This window comes from Sinocyclocheilus rhinocerous, unplaced genomic scaffold (assembly GCF_001515625.1).
Source record: "Sinocyclocheilus rhinocerous isolate Xijiao unplaced genomic scaffold, SAMN03320098_v1.1 scaffold382, whole genome shotgun sequence".
NCBI lineage: Eukaryota > Metazoa > Chordata > Actinopteri > Cypriniformes > Cyprinidae > Sinocyclocheilus > Sinocyclocheilus rhinocerous.
This window is the reverse complement of record NW_015642829.1, coordinates 1,139,215-1,159,877: the sequence shown is the minus strand read 5'-3', so window position 1 is coordinate 1,159,877 and position 20,663 is coordinate 1,139,215. Positions and strand designations below refer to the sequence as shown.

Below are 20,663 nucleotides of genomic sequence, written 5' to 3'. Positions count from 1 at the left end.
TCGGCCACTGTGTGTTTCTGTTGATGGATGCGCATTCTGGCTTCCCAGTACATTAAAACAACAGCAATGAAAAAAAAAAAACGTGGACAAACCATTCACTCTTGTTCAATGCGAATGCCGTATGCTGGAATATGAGCATTTATTCCGTCATCACCCGGGTGCTGATAGCGCGCGCGCACAGGTGAGACCTTAACAGAACACGTTGATATCTATGTTTAAGCTAAACTCGTTTAAGCCTTGACAGTTTAAACCATAGACTGTAAAAAAAAAAAGATGGATGACGCGTCTCCTATTCCTTCCACTATATAAAAGTCCTTCCACTATATAAAGTGAAGACAAAGCATCTCAGTATGGCCGCTGCCATCTTGAGTAAATGACGTCATTTGGAGCAAAGTCTGCGCAGTAGGGATTTGTTTGGAGCCAGAGTCTGCGCAGTAGTGTCGTGAGGTGGAGCCGCGGTATCAAACTCCCGCCCAAACTCCCGCAGACCCAATCAACCATAACAACACGCCCCATTTTTATAGCATCACATTACTAGCTAAAATCAAACTTATCACAAAAATGAACAATTGAACATATATCAGCGTGATAACAACTACCTTAAATGACCAAAACCATCTTTCGGAAAATTGTATTGGAAGTGTAATTTATTTTTTTATTTTGACTCTAGTCCCATTCGTTTACATGGAGAGGGCGGGGTTTATGACCTGTACTGCAGCCAGCCACCAGGGGGCGATCAAAGAGCCTGCAGCTTCACTTTTCAGGACGTGTGAGGCACACCCGGTTTAAACATTTAAGAGCCAGAGGACGCGAGCTCACACGCGCAGTGAGAAGATTTGTGCTTGCGCTCATCCGAAGCGCGCAAACCCGCGCCTCAGAACGCGCAAATATTAAGCTTTCTCTGAAGTATTGCGTTTAAATGGACAAATTCACACAAAAATTATGTCAAAATGCCCGTCTTGGTAAGTATCCTATAGCAGACATAGCCGGCTGAACGTACTGTATCAGTGCACTGGATCAGGGCATTCTCTTAAAGTGACAGCACTTTCTTAATATTAATCAAACAGCAACAACAAAGAAATCACTCACTGCTCTTGATTGAATAGCTTTTGTAACTTTAATAAAGATTAATATTTAATTTATACAGTCAAATATGCAATGCTGTTTTACATTTCATTACTTTATTCAATTTCTGTACCTGAAAACTAATGTTAGACCTACCTAAAAAAAAAAACTGAAAATCACTTTATTTTATTTGTATCTTTACTCTATTGTATTTATTTGTGCTGTTGCTTGTAGTTAGATTATTCTTATTTTCTTTATTTTTATTTGACAGTATAGTTTTTGCCTAAACATAGCACATACCGAACCGTACCGAAACCGTGACACAAACCGAACCGTGAGTAAGTTGAACCGTTCCACCCCTAATATTCATATTAGTATGATTGTACATTCTTTAAAAGGCTTGTGTTTCAAATGCATCTTGATAAAGGAGCTTTCCATCCAATATACTTGATTTACCCTCATAATTCTTACCATTGAGTGAATTTCTTCACTCAGCCTCACATCATACTGTTAACACAATGTCTAAGAAAATGTCTAAATTCTAAGAAGGTCTCTTTCACTATATGTATTTCTTAGGAAATATTTATTAAACATCTGTAATACATTTTTTTTGTTTAAATTTTTACACATCCATAACATTAAATTATTTTAGTCAAAACCCATACTTTACAACATACTGAACTGAACTGTACTGTAATATTGGACATTTTTGATTAACATCAAAATAAAGTAACATTACAATAAAATTTACTAAAAGTGTCTTGCCCTTATAATCAGGTGTACTGTTAAATGTTCATGTGCATTCATCTGCCTAGTTATTCACCTTTATCCTGCATTATAAATAAATTGCATACTTTAACGTTACTTATTATTTGAAACAGTTAAGGAGTATCATACTACCATATTACTCATACAATTTCTACTATGTTTATTCTGCACATAGTAAGGATTTTTTTGTAACAGAATGTGCAGTGTACAACCCGAGCACATGTATCCCACAATGCAGTGCACACAACCTGACCTATTTTCAGTGAGACATTGAAGCTTATCTGGTGATTTTTAACACCTCATTATTTTTGACTCGTTATCAGACAGCTATTTTTTTATAATAAACCATTTTCTACATGACAACTAAACATCACACTTAAATTATGTATGAGGTTACATTTGACAATGTAACAGTACTGTTTGAAATGTTTACCGGTACTAAGCAGTGTACTACTTTCCTTCTTAACCTATGTGTTTTTGTGACAGTACACTGCTGGCCCCATGTGGTGGTACAAGAAACTGCATTCAGTAGAATGAGAATAGAAATACAGATGGTGTGATCTACATAGAAAAGGTTTCTGGGAACCATTTTGGCCCTGAAAGATGCTTCATCCACATGGTAAAACAATGCCTTGCCTACAGGTTGTTTACACATTTAACATTGGCTAGAAAAATGATTGACTATATTTCTCGTTAGTTTGAATGCCATAAATAATAAGCAGCCCCCTACAAGACTGTAATAAAATAATTATACAACATTACACATTATGTAAACAAGAGACTGTGATGTCTGGATTGGCACCAAGTCTGAAGGTCTCATGTGGAGATGTAGGCTGATATATTTTTTGAGTGAGAACCATAATGACTAATTATGTGAATGCAGTGTCCAAACTTAACAAAACATGGAACACATGTTGCAAGATAGTCTGAAGAAACATGACGAATTTCTGATGCTCATGACATGTTGATCTGATCTTTTCAGTAAAGTTATGCAAGTAAAAAAACTGAAACCTCACATCCATCCTTGCGAGTCCCTTGGCACACAAGCCAAATCATCCTTCACCCAGCTTGTGGCTTATTTTATAACACCTGCGAATGTCGCCTATTAAAAGATAAACAATTGTCGTTATTAGTATGAAGTAGAGTTTTATATATTTTATAATTAATAACATTTTCAATTTCTCATAATTTATTATTCTTACCTTTTTCCAGATTGTCCTGCTCTAAAAAAATCAGTAAAAAAGTTCAGTTTTGGGTTTTGTTTGTTATTTTGACTTTTGCCCCTTTTTTTTAAATTAATCTTTCATTATGAATTTTTTTTATTTTAATATGATATTGTATCCATGTGTTCAGGAATACTCCGTTTTTATTTATAAACGCATTTACATATATTAAAAAATATATTATACCTTCTACAATAATTTGATCTTTGATGTCATTATTTTGTTGTCTGACTGGAACTTATTGCATCAAAAAAAAAATGGTTACGTTCCGTGTTTATTTATACAATATTGTTGGTTGCTACGTACTGCTGTGTGCTCTTTCTCTTGCTGTGTCTCATTTAGAAGGCTGCGCCCTCCGGAGGTCGCATTCGAAGGCTGCATACGTCATCGAGGCTGTCTCACTTCAGAAAAGTAAGTAGGACACTCCGAATGCGACCTTCTTTCACAGGAATGTGTTGCTCTTGTAGTTTTGTCAGAGATTGATACTGTGTAAAACTTACTCGGGTTGTGGCTTGTTGTAGCCTTCCGAAAGGTAATTAGCGTTGTTTTTGCGCTACATGTCTCTCTGTGTTGGAAGCCGTAGGGGGGTGGGTGCTATTTTATTTGTGAATCTTTTTCTCTTGTTTTTGCTTAGTTGGGGAGTTAGCCTACATTTCTGTTGTTAATTTTCTTTTGTTTTGTCAGTTTAGACCGTTTTACTCCTTAACTAATTGGAGGGTCCTTTTTGTTTGTTGTTTTGGCCTTTCCCCCTCCTGAAGTCTATTTTGCTTCCTATTTTACTTTGTCATTTGGAAATTTTGTAAATAAAATACTTGATTTTGGAACTTAACGTGTCTGTTGTGCTGGACAGGGGACTGGTACTCACTCACCCCAACTAAATTTATGTTTACTTTTCTGTTACCCCCTTACCCTAGACCCTTACATCTGGGATGTAACTAAATTATTTACCAATCTGCAGTGTCAGAGATCATTCAAAAGATGTTTAGACAAAAGCACAATGGATGCTTAAGAGTTAATTTATTTTGGTGAGTCATGAACAAACTATTTTAAGAACTTCCTTTGCCACTGCGCACAAATAAAATAAACAAATAAATATAAATGCTATAGAAACCCTTGTACAGAGACCCAATTTTACAGCTGTAAATCACATAAAACTGAAATCGAACAAATTAATTCAAAAACAGGTAGTGTTAAACTCATGTTAAGGCACATGAACTGATCGTAAACAACTCTTCCAAAAAAATCTGAATAACCATTTTTGGAGTGTAAATTTTTACATTGCATTTGGATACATAAAATAGAACAGACAGTATAACTACTGTATACATTTTCAGATCTTCCAGAGGTAAATGCAGAATGGGAGACATTATATTAAAACTAACGTCAATAATTATACTGTAACAAAATGGTCAAATGTATATTTAAATTAGTGACTAAGTATAATTCATATCTCTGGATGACACTGGATACCCCTTATATCCAAAAAGACAGTGACCTGCATGCTCTTTTATACTTTTGTCACATGACCACACTTGGCCTACATGTTAGCTGGACAGATACAGATAATAACCAGCTAACACAATCCCCGTTTACCAAGGCACAGAAACAGTTGTGCTTGCACTCACGGTTCTTAATGCTCTCATATAACTTCTGTAATAATTATTCTTCTGTAATTCTCTATTTTTCTTTTACAAACTACTTTATACATAATTTAATTTAATTTAATTGTTCAATAATAATTTAAAGTTGCAGCCTTGAGGTTGATGGCTTTGTTTGTTTTCTAAAGGAATAGTTTATCCAAAAATGAAAATCCTGTAATCATTAACTCACCCTCATGTCATTCCTACCCTGTATGACTGACTTTCTCCTGTGGAACACATAAGTAGATTATTTAAAAATGTCTCTGCAGAATAAAGTCAGTCATACAGGTTTGGAACAAAGTGAGGGTGAGTAAATGATGTCAGGATTTTCATTTTTGGGTGAACTATCCCTATTCAAATCCATGACTGGAGTACAAGCAAGTAAGTTTGATTAGTTTTTGCCTGTTGACCACGTTAATATGCTGAATTGATTTGAGAATCATTTTATAATTATCAAAACCTTATCCATTTGTTGCTGCTGAGCTTCAAAAAAAAGCACCTTACTGAAATCATTTAAGATTAAGTGGTCTGCCAGAGTCCAATGTAAAATCAATAATGATAAGTGCTCTATCATTATAAATGTTTTATGGGGGAATTATCTATTCTCTTTAGGAAAATGTTAAACTTGTTTTAGCTAAAAAAAAAATTAAAAAAACTCAGGATATTGCCATGAAGGTATAAAGGGCTACATTAACTGTTTGCTGTTTTATGGTGCTTTTTCATTTTAATATTGCCAGCAAAATCATTATAAACCTTTGCAAGCCCAAACAGATAGCAAATAATAGCTGAAAGGATAGCAAAAAAGCTGATCCCAAAGGCAAAGGTATGGATGATTAACGTCAAGTCTCACCAGTTCCTCAAGATTGCCCACAAATACTGCTTGAGATGTTTAGCCCCGTCTTTTCTTTCTCCTCACTGGGCAGATGTGCGAAAGAATGAAGTTAACCATGTTTGATATAATGTCAGGTAGAGGGTGTAGCTGATGAGGGTGATGGTGGGCGAGTGTCATCTCCCAGGCGTCCACCAGGTGGACGTTCAGACCCTTAAACATGGCTCGGAGCACTGCATCAAGCTGTTGGGAGAACCAGTCGCTGTTGAACAAGCTGGACTCTGGGTCCAATTTCTGGAGGTTGGCTGTGCGGATCAGCACCAAAGTCGCCGGTTCTCGGTTCAGCAGTCGGATCACTGCCCTGCGGATGTGGCGCAGGCGCCGCATGTACACTTGTACTGGGAAAGTGCTGAAATGCGACCAGATGCTAATCACAACCACCGTGTCCGAGCCCCCTCGTAAGCCATCCAGTTCATTTGAGATATAGTGCATCTCAGCCGAGGACACAGACGTGAAGCGGATCGGTGGCCCGTGGCAACGGTATCTCAACAGTATGTTGTGGTTGCTGTCCCCTGCCATGTACGGGCCAACATTCTTCGGGCTATGAAAGTTGAATTCCTTTAACTCTGTAATATTGTAAGATAAAACAGAGGGTGAGATGTAGATGAGAATCAGGAAAAGACAATAGATATATGCCCACTCAGGAATAAAGTGTTTAAAATAGTTATTTGGCATGAAGATATATGGAAAAACTCACCCTAGACTACAAATATCTCTACTTCAGTAGTCTCAAGCCACATTCACATTGAACTTTTTATGGAACCTATTCAATATGACTATACTATAATAAATAATAATTTTTATAAAACATTTAAATAATAATTATTATTATTTTTTCATTTTATTCAAATATAAAAAATAAAGAATGCATTAATTTCATTGATGCACACACATCACTCGCATACACGCACACAGAGAGAGAGAGATAAGAGATCGCACTGCGCTTACAGAGAAACATTGAGGAGCACAGAAACTTGTTGCCAAAGCTGCCCTGCGACTTTTATTAATAAAATAGCTTAAATACTGGATCGCTACCTTATATTCATCAGCAACAAGGAGGTAAAATAGCTGTTTTTGAATAAATAAACTCAGCTTCATTGTTTGTAGAGAGAGACGTGCAGACGTAAGTAATTCACACATGCAACTATCACCTCTCTCTCTCTCGATAATTAAAGTAAATGTTATAATTCATTCAAATAAATGTGATCCTACCGCACTATTTCCTTTCTGTATCTGATTCGAAGCGGGCAGAATGCTAGAGCTAACGAGCCGTAAGTGACAAAAATAACCACCATTTTTACCCTTACGGTCAAATATTGTGCTGCAAACATCATTATGAGTTATAACTTGACAATTCTGGCAAATGGCCATGGTATAAGCGGGATAATGCATGGCTAGCTGTGCATTAAATTATTTTAATGCACTCCGCAGAGTGTGTCGGGTGGGTCTTTGCTTCCACGTCTTGCATTAAAATGGTTTAATGCACAGCTAGCCATGCATTATCCCTTACATATTACTATAGTGAAAATACTATTGTACTGTATAATAAAAAAGCGGTATTAATAATAATAATAATTTTATTTTACAGAACAACAGTAAAATTACATTACTAACATTCATGTCTGTCTTAATTTCTTTGCATACAAACATTTTAAAAACACAGGGAGGTTATAAAGCTTCTCTTTTGTTGACAACATATTTATAAAGGATTCGGATTACAAATTCAGGAAGATGGCTACTGTAAGTTGCATTTTTACATACATTACATACATTATAAGCAACTCAGATTGTGTGGAGCGTCATTTAGTACGAGTTGCTCTGAGGCACTGAAAAACACTGAATCATGTGCTCATGTGTGAAAGAACACAATGCTGTGCTTTAAGCACTGAAGCTGGGAGCGCTTCTGTTTTGCTATTTTGACAAGCCTGAATTGTCTGTCATTCCCCGTCACTCCTCACAAAAATTACCAAATCTACACAGATAACCTGTTTGTTTTTTTTAATCTAAAACATTGATTTTTTTCTGCCGAAAGATGCTGAAGTTTGCATCCCTGACAACCAATCAGAAAAGCTTTCCACACGTGAATTTTTTCATGCTATGCTTTTTTGACATTGGGTTGGCTGAAAACTTTTGGAGATGTGGTCAAAGCCAACAAAAAACGACTAAAAATCAATGCAGCACCTTTAAAAAGAGTTCCAAAAATATTACTGACCTGGAACATGGGCAATGAGATACTCGTACCACTGTCGCACAGTGGAGTCTCCATACATGTACACCATTTTCCCTTGAAGACACTGTGTTATGACTGAAGAGCCATTAAACTGACGCATGACGACACCACTCAACTGCCTCCATGATCCCTGGTAGTAGTACCCCGAAGGAGTGAATTCAAGGTGCATCCCTTTGGTTCGTACTGGAAGGAAAGAGGAAAGAAAATAAAATAAAAAATTGTTTAATTCCAAACTAGACAGCTCACCATTTTAGAAGAAAAAAATGCTGATGAGAACTTGGAACTTAAACCTGTTAATACTGTTCTTATATATTTAAAATGATACACCTTTCAAAAGTTTCGGGTCAGTAAGATTTTACAATAAAACATAATAACACTTTTATTCAGCATTAAATTAAATTGAATAACAATAACGAGTAAACACATTTAAATTGTTACAAAAGGATATCATGGTTTCCACAAAAATATTAAGCAGCACAACTGTTTTCAACACTGATAATAATAAGAAATGTTTCTTGAACACCAAATTCAGCTTCGCCATTACAGGATTAAATTACATTTAAAAATATACTAAAATAGTTTAGTTATAATAAAACTCCCATCTGATCCGGATACACAGTTGTGCTCATAAGTTTACATACCCCTTTTTACATGCAAAATGTTAATAATTTTAACAAAATAAAAGAGATCATGAAAATTGTGTTATTTTTTATTTAGTACTGTCTGAATAAGCTATTTCACATAACAGATGTTTATATATACTCCACATACAAAATAATAATTGAATTTATTTTAAAAAAGACCCCGTGAAACTTAAAGGGGCCATGAACTGAGAAATCAAATTTCTCTTGGTTAATAATTTTAACAAAATAAAAGAGATCATGAAAATTGTATGTTATTTTTTATTTAGTACTGTCTGAATAAGCTATTTCACATAACAGATGTTTATATATACTCCACATACAAAATAATAATTGAATTTATTTTTAAAAAGACCCCGTGAAACTTAAAGGGGCCATGAACTGAGAAATCAAATTTCTCTTAATCTTTTGACATATAAGAGGTCAATGTACTATAAAAACATCCCGTAAGTTTTAAAACTCAAAACTTTCTCATTAGTTTAAAAAAAGCTTTTATTGAAACCAAGCTCAGAAAATGACTCGTTTTGGAATGTGCCACTTTATGACGTAATAGTGTGGCTAAACACCGCCTCCACAGGAGATGATCACTGCCTCTTTAGCCCCGCCCACTGATACACGCTTGTAGTAGGAGAGGAAATACTAGAGAGACGCAAACACAGGATTACTCCAACAACAGAACCATAAAGATGACATTACAAGATTATAAGACACTGTGTAGTGTAAGTTGTGAAACAGTCTTTGAATTGCCTTCCTTGTGATCCTTACATATCTAGATCGGACACAAGCGCTGTTGCATCATGTCACGAATCAATTTCTCTTTCAGGTCAGAAAGTCGGCGATTATAATGGGTTCTGTTGTCTATAGTCGCGTTGCACCGCTCACGTCGGGTGTAAACACGGGGTAAAATTAGCAAAGAACTCCAGATTGCATCAGTGAAACACTGTTTATTTGCTTTACTTTGCAATTAATTTTTAAACAAGACAGTGTGATGCAGGCTTTTCAGAGAGACTAAAAACTAAATAATGATGCAGTCTGACTAGAGTGGATCCAACAGTAATGTCGCAACACATAAGTGTGAGTATGTAAACATGCTTTTACCACTATTGCATTGTCTGTTCCTGACCATTTGATATATACTGAGTATTTATACATTTTTAACCCAAATGACCCATGATGTTTTCAGAGTACATCACAGCAGCATCCATCTGTTATTTTAATAAGCGAAACTGTCATAATCATAGCAGTGGGCATTTACTTGCGATGCTTACTTGAATGCGCCCTGCCTATAAAAACAGACCGTTCTGCAGAGGCTCAAAAACAGGATAGAAAAAAGCCTATTACTTCTAAATTATGATGTTTTTTTAATGTAAAATCACACTAACAAGTTAACTACAGAGAACATTATAAAATAATTTAAAAAACGTAGTTCATGACTGTGTGTCGTTTCCTGGATGATCCACAAGTGTTTTGCGATAGTTGTTCATGATTACCTCGTTGGCCCTTAGCAGTTCAACTGCCTGCTGTTCTTCAGAAAAATCCTTTGTGTTGCCTTCTTGAGCATCAGTAAATGTGTTCACCTTTTGTAATAGTTGTGCCCGAGTCCCTCAATTGTTCTCAGCGTGAAAAGATACATAATAATCATTGTCTCTATTAATTGTCATCCTCATAAATAATTTTCAATTACCGTATTGTCCCGAAAATAAGACGATATTTTTTTCTTGGAAATACATCTGAAAAAACGCGGTCGTCTTATATTCAGGGTCTAGACTTTGACATGTCAATAATACACCCACAACACTAGGTGGTGCCAAATACGCATAAAACGAGTGTGCCATGAAATACGTAATGTAATGCGTGTTGTAAAGATTGCAAGTAAAAACAAAAGGAGGGGATTTTCAAGATGGCTTCTTGAACGCACACATTTCCATGAGCTCTGCAATCCTAAGCACTTAAACTGACCTTTGTAACGTTGTTGCAAAGAAAATTTTGAAAGTTGGTTTTTAAAAAGCCTTTTTCCAAAAGGTACATCTGGGGGGGGGGGGGTCGTCTTATAATCAGGGTCGTCTTATATTCGAGGCCAATACGGTAATAGCTAACTTATTTTGTATCATGTGGACAGCCACAGTTGTTGTATTAATGTCATGCTGATGGTACCTTGGGAGGTCAATCGCAGACTATAATAATTTATTATAATATAATTTATTGAAAAGCAAAAACCCCAATATACAGACAAAGACAACTGTTTATGAATCAACAATAATACAATTTGTATGTTTTATTGCCAGAGTGGTCTTGACTGAACTGTGTTTTTGATCAAATAAAAGCAGCTTAGGTGAGCCTAAGAAACTTCCTTCAAAAACTTTTTAAAAATCTTACCGACCCCACACTTTTGAATGGCAGTGTAAATATAATATTACATGTACCACAATACCTTTAGCAGGTTGAACAGTCACATTGTCCACCCCTGCAGAATGTATTGGAATTTTGATATTTACTCCACTAGAAAAAAAATAAAATTAAATGTCATTCAAGAAGTAGAAAAGAGATGTATGTTCATCATTAAACTTAAGTATTTATAATGTATCTGCATTCTGTGCACAGTACATGTTGGCATTGGCCAATAAAAATAAACAGTATCTCTCAACCACTTTTAACTTCTCACTCACCTTTGGAAGAACTGTGACTCATAAACAGTGAGAAGGTGTTTCTTATACCCTCCTTTTGAGTGGTTAATCCGTGTATCACAGTCCAACATCTTGGGCTTATAACAGAACCAAGGTTCTCCAGTCTGGGGGTCTGTGTAGTTGCAAAGCGGCTGCTGTTTGTGCGGCAGACACATGTTACACAAAGTGGTCTCAGAAAGGTACCCTGAGTGGAAGAGGCTCTTGAAGAACACTCTGTCCGATTGTTCCTCTCTCAATCGCCTGAGGACCATCACAGCTTCACTGGAGTGAATCATTGTCAGTTCCACCTGGGCAACACCTGCCCAAAGCAGTGGGAAAAATACAGTGTAGTTTCCTTTGTTGTGGTCGTGTACCTGGCCAGCCACACCTGCAGCCAGTTCTGGCGTGTGAAGTCGCGCAACTAGGAAGTCTCCTCCGTATTTTTTGGGCTGACCCAAAAAGTTGTGCATCTGTACCTTCACCACCAGCTGCCCACCCACCTGCAGATCTCCAGGGTCTTGGATTGTAAAATAGCTCTGTGCAGGATCACTACTTTGACGCAATGGCAGTCTTAGGACCGATGGCTCTGGCCAGGCAATGGATTTGAGAAGATAGCTCTCCTCCCTGGCTTCATCTGCAGTGGGCTCCTGGCCGAGGTGGGCACAGAAGGAGTAGTTAAACTCCACCGGTAGAAAAAATTCAGAGGTCTTCAAGACTGATTGGATGCTGTTCTGAAGCTGATAGAAGGTAGATACTGTCTGACAGTTCCAGCTCTACAGAAGACAAATCATGGAAGATTTAAAGGGTTAGTTCACCCAAAAATGAAATTTCTGTCATTAATTACTCACCCTCGTGTCGTTCCAAACCCGTAAGACCTTTGTTCATCTTCGAAACACAATCTGAGGGCTCTCTGATCCTCCCATAGACAGCAAGGTAACTACTATGTTCAAGGTCCAGAAAAGTACCAAGATGATCGACAAAGTAGTCTGTGTGACATCAGTGGTAAAATTACGAAGCTATGAGAATACTTTTTTGCGCAAAGAAAACAAAAATAACGACTTTATTCCACATTTTCATCTCTACTGCGTCACTTTGGACGCTCGTTCACGACAGTATCATGACGCAAGCGTGTGGCGGCGTGTGGCTGACCCAGATCCAGCGTGAATGTGGAATAAAGTCGTTATTTTTGTTTTCTTTGCGATCATCTTGGTACTTTTCTGGACCTTGAACGTGGTAGTTACCTTGCTGTCTATGGGAGGGTCAGAGAGCCCTCATATTTCATCAAAAATATCTTAAATTGTGTTATTAAGTAATTAATGACAGAATTTCATTTTTGGGTGAACTAACCTTTTAAATGTGAAATTTCATTACAGAGAAACATGAGAAGGTTTGCAGAGTTCAGAGGGCAAGATTAATCGGTGTTATTAAAATAACCTTCAAAAACAAGTGCATGATCATTAGGGCTGTGTATCACCAGCAAAGTCACGATACAGATGCCACGATACGATACGTATCACGATACAGGACTGCACTGAATTTCACCTCAGCAGAATTTAGTAAAACAGCTGTTTATTAAACACTGCATACTATAGTGCCATTTCTAACTATTGGCAGAGCAGGCAGTTGACCTCTGCATTATGAAGGGCCTCCATAACTGTACCACAGTACAATATAGGTAATGGCATATGTTTCATGTTTACATTGTGCACTCCCCACCAGGTACAATATTCTGATTGTTTGTATCTAGTTTTTAAGCCCATAAATAATAATGTACTAAGCGCGGTCCACTGCTGCACACGTGCCACAATATCGATACAGGGCCAGCTGTATCAATACTTGTATCGTCAAATCTCTGTGACGATACATCGTCGTATCGATATTTTGAACACAGCACTAATGATCATGAGATATTAAAATATTACATGCACTGGACAAAACATGCTTTTTACTCTGACTTTAAAAGTAACCTTATTCTTACAGTAAGAACCTCATTTGTTTCTTCATAAGCAAAATTGTAACATGGCAAAAAGTGAATGATCTAATTATAATTTACTGCTGTGTGCTAAATGTAATAATTAGAAAATCATCCTATATTTGCATCCACAAACAAACTAATTATGTTGCCTACAACCTGTTGTGTGACCACAAACCACTTAAAGGTAGGGTTGGATATCAATTTCCGGTTCAAGTTCCAGTTTTGCTTAACGATTCCGGTTCCATTGAAATGAACACAATAGCAGTCTATTTATTTAGTGGTCCAAGTTGAAGTCAGTATGTATATTAATGACAATATGGGACAAATATAATGCAATTTAGTGGCGGCAGGAGCTGCGTGCTGCCGGTACATGTACAGTGAGATAAAACAACGTGCACAGTTATCAAAGACGCGAGTGCGCGTACACTCGTGGAAAACAATGTGTTCGGCAGTTAAAGACGCGGCGCGGCGCGTCTGTGGAGTGCACGTCATGGGAAGCAATGTGCTCAGTAATTAAAGAGGCAGGGCGGCGTTTCTGTTATTTAGTTTGTGACATCCTTTACGGGAAACGCCGGCGCAAGGCTGCTCACAGCGCTTGGTCACGTGTCGCACCAGAAACGTTTTCGGAACCGAAACTTAGAAATAGCTCACGGTTCTGGTTCTTTTAAAAAAACAGAAACGGTTCTGAATAAGAACCGGTTCTCGGTTCCCAACCCTACTTAAAGAGTCCTATTATGCTCTTTTACGCGCATTACTATTACAGACTAACTAAAGTTGAAAAAGTGAAAAAGCATAATAGGACCCCTTTAACGGTAGTATTATCTTCCTCTTAGTAGTCAGCTACCATATAAATTAAAAGTAAGACTTGCACAAATAATGAAAATATGAACTATTTCCACATTGCAAATAAGATGGATTACTGATTTATTGTTCACGAACTAGAACAATACATCAGTGGATTATGGCTGGCCACGGCTGTACTTTATAACAATCCAAAACACAAGATGATACTTTTTTTTATTAGAAAATGTTTCCATTTAAGAGAAAAGCTCTGATTGGGGGATTTAAACACTTGTCATCTGGCAACCGCAACCATGAAAGCTTGTGTAGACTTGCTACCATTGCAAGATGACTCAAATGTAAAATGAAAATGAAACGTTTTTCAGTATAAATAACCAGCGGGCTTGGTGATTTTGCTTAATAAATCGAGAAAGCAGAAATTGTGATCACAATTAAAATGTGATTTTTCGAGCACCCCAATCAGTTTCCAGAACTTCTGTTATTTTCCTGTTTATCACGGTGAAGCTGCTGTGACACAATCCTCTGACTTTTACCAAAGACTATAGATATACAAAGATGGTTCACTCCTATTACTTAAGAATGGCCTTCTGAATAAAACAGCCAATCGCTAATCTGTAAAGTCATTGCGTCACTGCAGCTGCCATTAGAAGCTCCAGTTCCCATAGAAACCTGAGACTCGTGCTTATGACTGTACATGCACATTGGCTGGTCTAAAATTTCAGATTTTGTTGCTGATTTGAAATATGTAATTTAATTGCGAGTTCGGCAAGCAGTTTTTGAGATTTCAGGATTCCCCCATTCATTTAGATAGGACATGGTCTTGGATGTTAGAAATAGCTGCCCGGAGGCGTTGCAAATATGGCCGCCGAGTGAACAATCTTTCCTTGAAAGGGACTTTACTTTTACTCACTTCCAATGAGGTGATATTCCACAGCAGGAATAAGAGTCCTGACAGAGCCAGAAGAGTGAAGAATGGGACATATTTGGAAAGGTATTTCTCCATGGTTTCCTTTCTCTGTCATCCTCCTGCCCAGCACTACAGCAGATCATGGCTGGCCATTATTGCATGCTAATCAAATAGATCAGACCAAAATAGCATGTAAACAGCAGTATCCAAATACATTTACGATTAACTGCATAATCATCATTACATACAAACATTAAGTTGCTCTCTTAGAAAACGAAAAAGTCATGTTTGCATAGCCATAATATATAAAATATATATAATATATAGCAGTGGCGTTCCCTCTATATAAGCTGCGAATGCTCCGCATACCCAGGCCATTTGAGAGAATAAGTTCACGGGATAATTCATATAAACATGATTATAAGTTGATCCCTTGTCATTTGAAATGTAACTTAAAGCTTAAAGAGTTAGGAATAAGTACGTAAAATTATTGTTTTTGCCAAACGGCAGTAATTTTCTGTAAATCTACGTCAGTTATGGTTGCTTCCGGGTGAGCGGATTCTCCGCAGCTTTCTCGTCTCTGCTCTGTTGCTATGACTCGTCAGGATTATAGCACGTTCTCGGTGATTTGCTGGTCTGCGGCAGATTTAATGCACGAGGTAAACTGTTCGCGAAGCGCTCACCCAAGCGGGAAAATGCGCTGTTGCTGCCAGATCTCGATTGCCGAAAATTACATTGTGTTTGATGCAAAACCACCTCGACTAAATCAAAAAAAATATATAAATAAATAACTGTATATTTTTATTTTCTCAAGCAAAGCTAATTTTAAAAGTCCACTGAACAACTTACATTTTTGGTCATAGACAATGTATGTTGAAGATATATGTTGTTGTCAACGTTATTGCCTAAGCCGTAAATTTTTAAAAAATGTTTATAAAAACGTGGGCTAGGCTATATAAAATTTTAATACATTTACATTTAGTCATTTAGCAGACGGTTTAATCCAAATAATTAATTAATTAATTAATAATAACAAACATCATACTGTTTTGCGTATGCTCGTGTCGCTTACAGTTGAAGTCCTTCTCTGATTTTATTATTGTTTGCAAGGGTATTTTGCATGGTCTGTTATTGGAGTAGTGTCACCCGGGTGGTAGTTTTAACTCCTATTCACTGGGAATAAAAAATTATTTAGCTGATGCAGAGAGACATATAGACCGGAGGAATCTCCACCCTCTGATTACGTATCATAACATAACTACGTGTAAACCTTATTTGGTGGTTTTTACTTGGAAAACCAGCTATATTTTTCTTGCATTCGAATAACAATGGATAAACCTGAAATGATAGAATAAGAATTGGAGATGAATTTCATTTACAAATAAGATAGGAAATGTGCATACTTTTAAATCGACACCTGCCACGGTGTTTCTTAAAAGCGGATGGGGGGGGGGGGGGAATTATCACTCAGCATACCTGTTTTAAAAATTCACCGCTTGCCACTGATATATAGCCATATTTCATATATGTAATATTCAAAGTAATGTGAAGTGGTCACACACTAAGTAGGTTACAATCCAGTAGCACAATTTGAGAGAGTTGAAAAATTGCTCATGACAAATTTGTTCAGGTGAATTGCTCCCAAATTAACATGCAATAACCTACAGTATAAATTACAACACACTTGTGCACTGTAAAAACACAGTGAGCTCATAAACTGTTTTTTAAAGATCTGTAGGATTCTCCTTGCACCCTAAAAGAAACACCAATTGGATTATGGATGGAACAACACCCTATTTTTACCTTCAATGACTTTATTAAAAAATAAAAATAAACTCATGATCCAAGGCCGCAACCATGTCTTGAGCATTGGGGGAATCAACAGCGCGAACACACCTCGACTAACGTTACCCCGCGACTTTTTAAAATGATAATCTAGCCTATAATTTCTCTGCAACGAGGTGTTTTTGAAGTAACTAAACTCACAGATTCATTGTTTGTAGAGAGAAACTTACAGATGCAGGTAATTCAGACACACAACTTTCATCTTCTCTCTCTCGCTCTCTCTCTCAAAATCGCCATTTTTGAGGGGAAAAAAGTCGAGTTGTTTGCGTCATGGGATATAGCTGTAAGTCAATTAAAATTTCTACGTAAAACAGTTGACTAATATTAAATTATTTGCATTTTGCAAATTTCCATCTGACCTCGCTCTCTTTCAACGTTAAACTGACGCTCACGCTGTCGCTGGCTGGAATTCGCGCTCTGCTTCTGTCAGAGCCGTTTAGAACAGTGTTGCCAGATTGGAAATGTCCAAGTATCGTGCCAGAAGCTCAAAATTATCGTATTTGGAAGAAAATTATCGTACATGAGTCAAACGTACAGAATACAGCTATTTATCTAAACCAACAACTTTTTGACACAACCTGCAAATTACCACAATAGATAAAAAACTAGATAAATAACTCCACCTGTGAGTCTCTGTCATCGGAAGCCTGCAGTGTTGCCAGATGTTGAGGGGGTTCTTGCCGTCATGGACCGCAAGATAGATAGTGCTCGTTGGCTTAAAAGCAGACTCTGAGGTGTGCACGAGCGCATTTATAGTGTGTGTAATGAGCCGATTTCGTGGATGAGTATAGAAACCCTATGATTACAACAAGCCTACCATCATTTGAAGAGTCACAAAATTCTGAAATTATCGTACATTATGGGAGTTTTTTTAATTATTGATCGTACATCGTACAGATGTCAAAATGATCGTACAAATATGATAATTATCATACGTTTGGCAACACTGGTTTAGAAACAGTTGCGAAATGCTTTGATCTCGCCGCCACGCGGTCACGTGGTTCATGGAGCTCTCAATGGTTCCAAACAACTCCGCACTGTCAATATATTTCAATGGGTATAATCGGGATTCGGGACAGACAGCAGTTTTACTATATTTGCTGCAATTTCTAGTAATTATGAACACATAATGTGCATCGATTGTGCACTGATAACTACGCTGACTACGCTTTAAAATAGCATTTTATTCTGGGGAGTGATAAAGAGACAAGATTATTATGTTCTCATACTCCTTGGCAGTCAAATGTGACCAAACACCTTAAGTTTCACTTTTAGTCGATTAAATAATTGTACTATATATTTTAGTTCAGTTCAATTTAGTTAATATTTTGAGAAGATTTTTGGTACTAAATAATATGTACAGTGCAATAATTATGACTAATGAATGACCAATCAAAACATAACATTTTCTAATTATTTGTATTACAATTAGTGTGATATTTAGGGTTAAAATAGAGAAAACGTTTTTAAATTCCAATGCAGAGGCAAATTAGACGCATTTGGCGGCCACTATATGCCCGTATGGGCATATATATTCATGTAGCTCTAGTCTATTTTTTTTTATTTTTTTTTAGGTTTTGCATTTTAATGTTATTTACACATTATCAAACACCAAGTATGCTATAGTTTTTTTTATGTTAAATTTATATAGGTTAATTACATACCAGTGTTATTTTATGATATTCACATAAGTCACATGGGAAGTCCTGGCCTAATGGTTAGAGAGTCGTAGGTGGGGGGAGTGAATGTATAGCGCTCTCTCCCACCGTCAATACCATGACTGAGGTGCCCTTGAGCAAGGCACCGAACCCCCAACTGCTCCCCGGGCGCCACAGCAAAAAAATGGCTGCCCACTGCTCTGGGTGTGTGTTCACGGTGTGTGTGTGTTCACTGCTGTGTGTGTGCACTTTGGATGGGTTAAATGCAGAGGACTAATTCCGAGTATGGGTCACCATACTTGACCACATGTCACGTCACTCATACAACACAAGTGAATATTAATGAAGGCAAACAACGCGCTTCATAAAATACCACTACTGGCCAGATTTCCGAGAGGTCAACTAAAGGCTGATTTATACTTCTGCTTCGGACATATGCTGTAGCCTCTACGCCGTATGCTCAGCTGTGCATCGGTTTTCATTTATACTTCTGCGTCGTTGTCCGCGTCGACATGCAGTACACATGTAAACCGCTAGTCTGCAGCATAGGTCTGCAGTGTCCACAGCCATACAACTATACAGGAGTGTTTATACTTGCAGCAATTGTTACAAAACATTGATGGTATAATGTATGAGTCTATAGTCTATGAAGACAATCAGGGTGCTATAGCTTTAGCGAAAAATCCTGTGTATAGACAAAGATGTAAACATGTTGACATTAAATACCATTTTGTGAGGTCAGTAATTAATGAAGGCAGAGTTAGTCTGGAGTACTGTCCAACGGAAGATATGTTTGCAGATGTACGAACTAAACCAGCAACAAAACTTAAGTTGATGAAATTTAATTTGTTTATGTTCGGTTTATGAACTGGGTATATATGAGCTGTGGAATGAGGGAATAACAATGTGAGAGCAAGTGGGGGTGTTGACATGTAGAAATAGTATGCTCTCATTTGTATTTGTATTTTTGTTTTCTATTTGGGACAGGCAATCCAGATGTCTAATGTGTCATGTCACTAGATGTCATGTGACCTAATCAGTGACTGAAGGAATGCACGTGTTTTTTCTGTTTTAATAAAAATGCCCCAGTCAGAGCGACTGAGTGGTTGGTAAAGACGTATCTTCTCGTCTGTTATTTGGCGTACTCTGTTAACAGAGTAACTGAGATGTATAATGATAAGTTTTATAATAAATGATTAGACTCGTTCTTTGCTTTGTTTTATTTTAAATAAGAAAGGTGTAACATTAAAATATATTAAAGTGCAAAAAACACACAAAACTCAAATACATATTGAGGGAGGGGTACTAGCAGACCAATCACAGCGCTTGTGTGGTCCGCGTAGAATTGACGCGCTGTAACATTTTTGGAGAGGTGCACGTCAGGCCGGTTCGACGCAGAAGTATAAATCAACCTTAATGCGTGAAAATGTCAAAAAAATGCTGTAATTTCTTCGACTTTCTGGCGAGTGTGCTTGAGAAACACTGAAATTAATGGGCTTCAATGCTGGAATTATTGGTTGTTTGGAACTAATGGTTGCTCCATGACACGCTTTACCTACGCTTTCTCGATCTCAGGCATATGAACCGCACGTTTATGAAACAGCCATTCACGATGCTGACTTTGAAGCAGATCCTTGCGCAAATATGCCCCGGAGACTGATTTTTATCGGTGGATCTGACAGACGCATCCAGATAGCCCCTCTCCACAGACCATTCTTCAGATTCACGTTCAAGGAGGTGGCCTTTGAATATACAGTCCTACCATTCGGACTGTACCTGTATGAAGCCGTATGAAAACACTTTTCGTTCCATTGACTTCCATTCATACGCATGCGAATGCATCAGACAAGAAGCGCATGCCCGTGCGAAAAGTTTTCGCATTTCGCTGCGTTCCAAAGTTCAAGCTTGGTGAACTCTGGCCTGCGAATTCGCATCACGTGAGGCAGATGAGAATCCGCATCTTGACCTCGGTGATCGGCTGGTTTTAGCCAGATCAGAACGGGGAACTCATCGCTCACAGGTTGCTGCCGCTCAGCCACCTGGCAAGGCTTCTGTTGAGAATCAATTTAGCCAAGAGCTCTCTGTTTTCCAGTCAGCAAGTAGTCTTTCTGGGGACCGTTATGATTCTGGCCAGATGCGGGCATGGATTACGCCGGAACGCTCCCTGATAATTCAGCGGCTAGCGGCGTCATTCAGACTCGGGGCTTCACTACTCCTCAGGGCTTTCCAGAGGATGCTTGGCCTCATGTCAGTGGGTCAAAGACGTGACGTCAAAGAAGTGTAATACAGCTTTAAATTTAGTTTTTTCCCCATACATCAGAACAGTGGCGGCTCCTGCCAATTCTCTCGGGGGGGGGG

General features: G+C 37.7%; 1 protein-coding gene across 1 annotated transcript in view; it reads right to left on the bottom strand.

Moving 5' to 3' along the window:
- Positions 1-5,008: 5,008 nt before the first annotated feature.
- Positions 5,009-20,663, bottom strand: part of LOC107756776 (NXPE family member 3-like) — a 17,445-nt gene continuing 1,790 nt past the window's right edge. The window contains exons 2-6 of the mRNA XM_016574022.1: positions 14,806-14,964; positions 11,123-11,892; positions 10,888-10,955; positions 7,798-7,998; positions 5,009-6,151 (exon numbers count right to left, since the gene is read on the bottom strand). Of these exons, the coding sequence (XP_016429508.1) occupies positions 5,586-6,151; positions 7,798-7,998; positions 10,888-10,955; positions 11,123-11,892; positions 14,806-14,898 (1,698 nt within the window). The 5' untranslated portion in view covers positions 14,899-14,964 and the 3' untranslated portion in view covers positions 5,009-5,585. The remainder of the gene's footprint in view (positions 6,152-7,797; positions 7,999-10,887; positions 10,956-11,122; positions 11,893-14,805; positions 14,965-20,663) is intronic.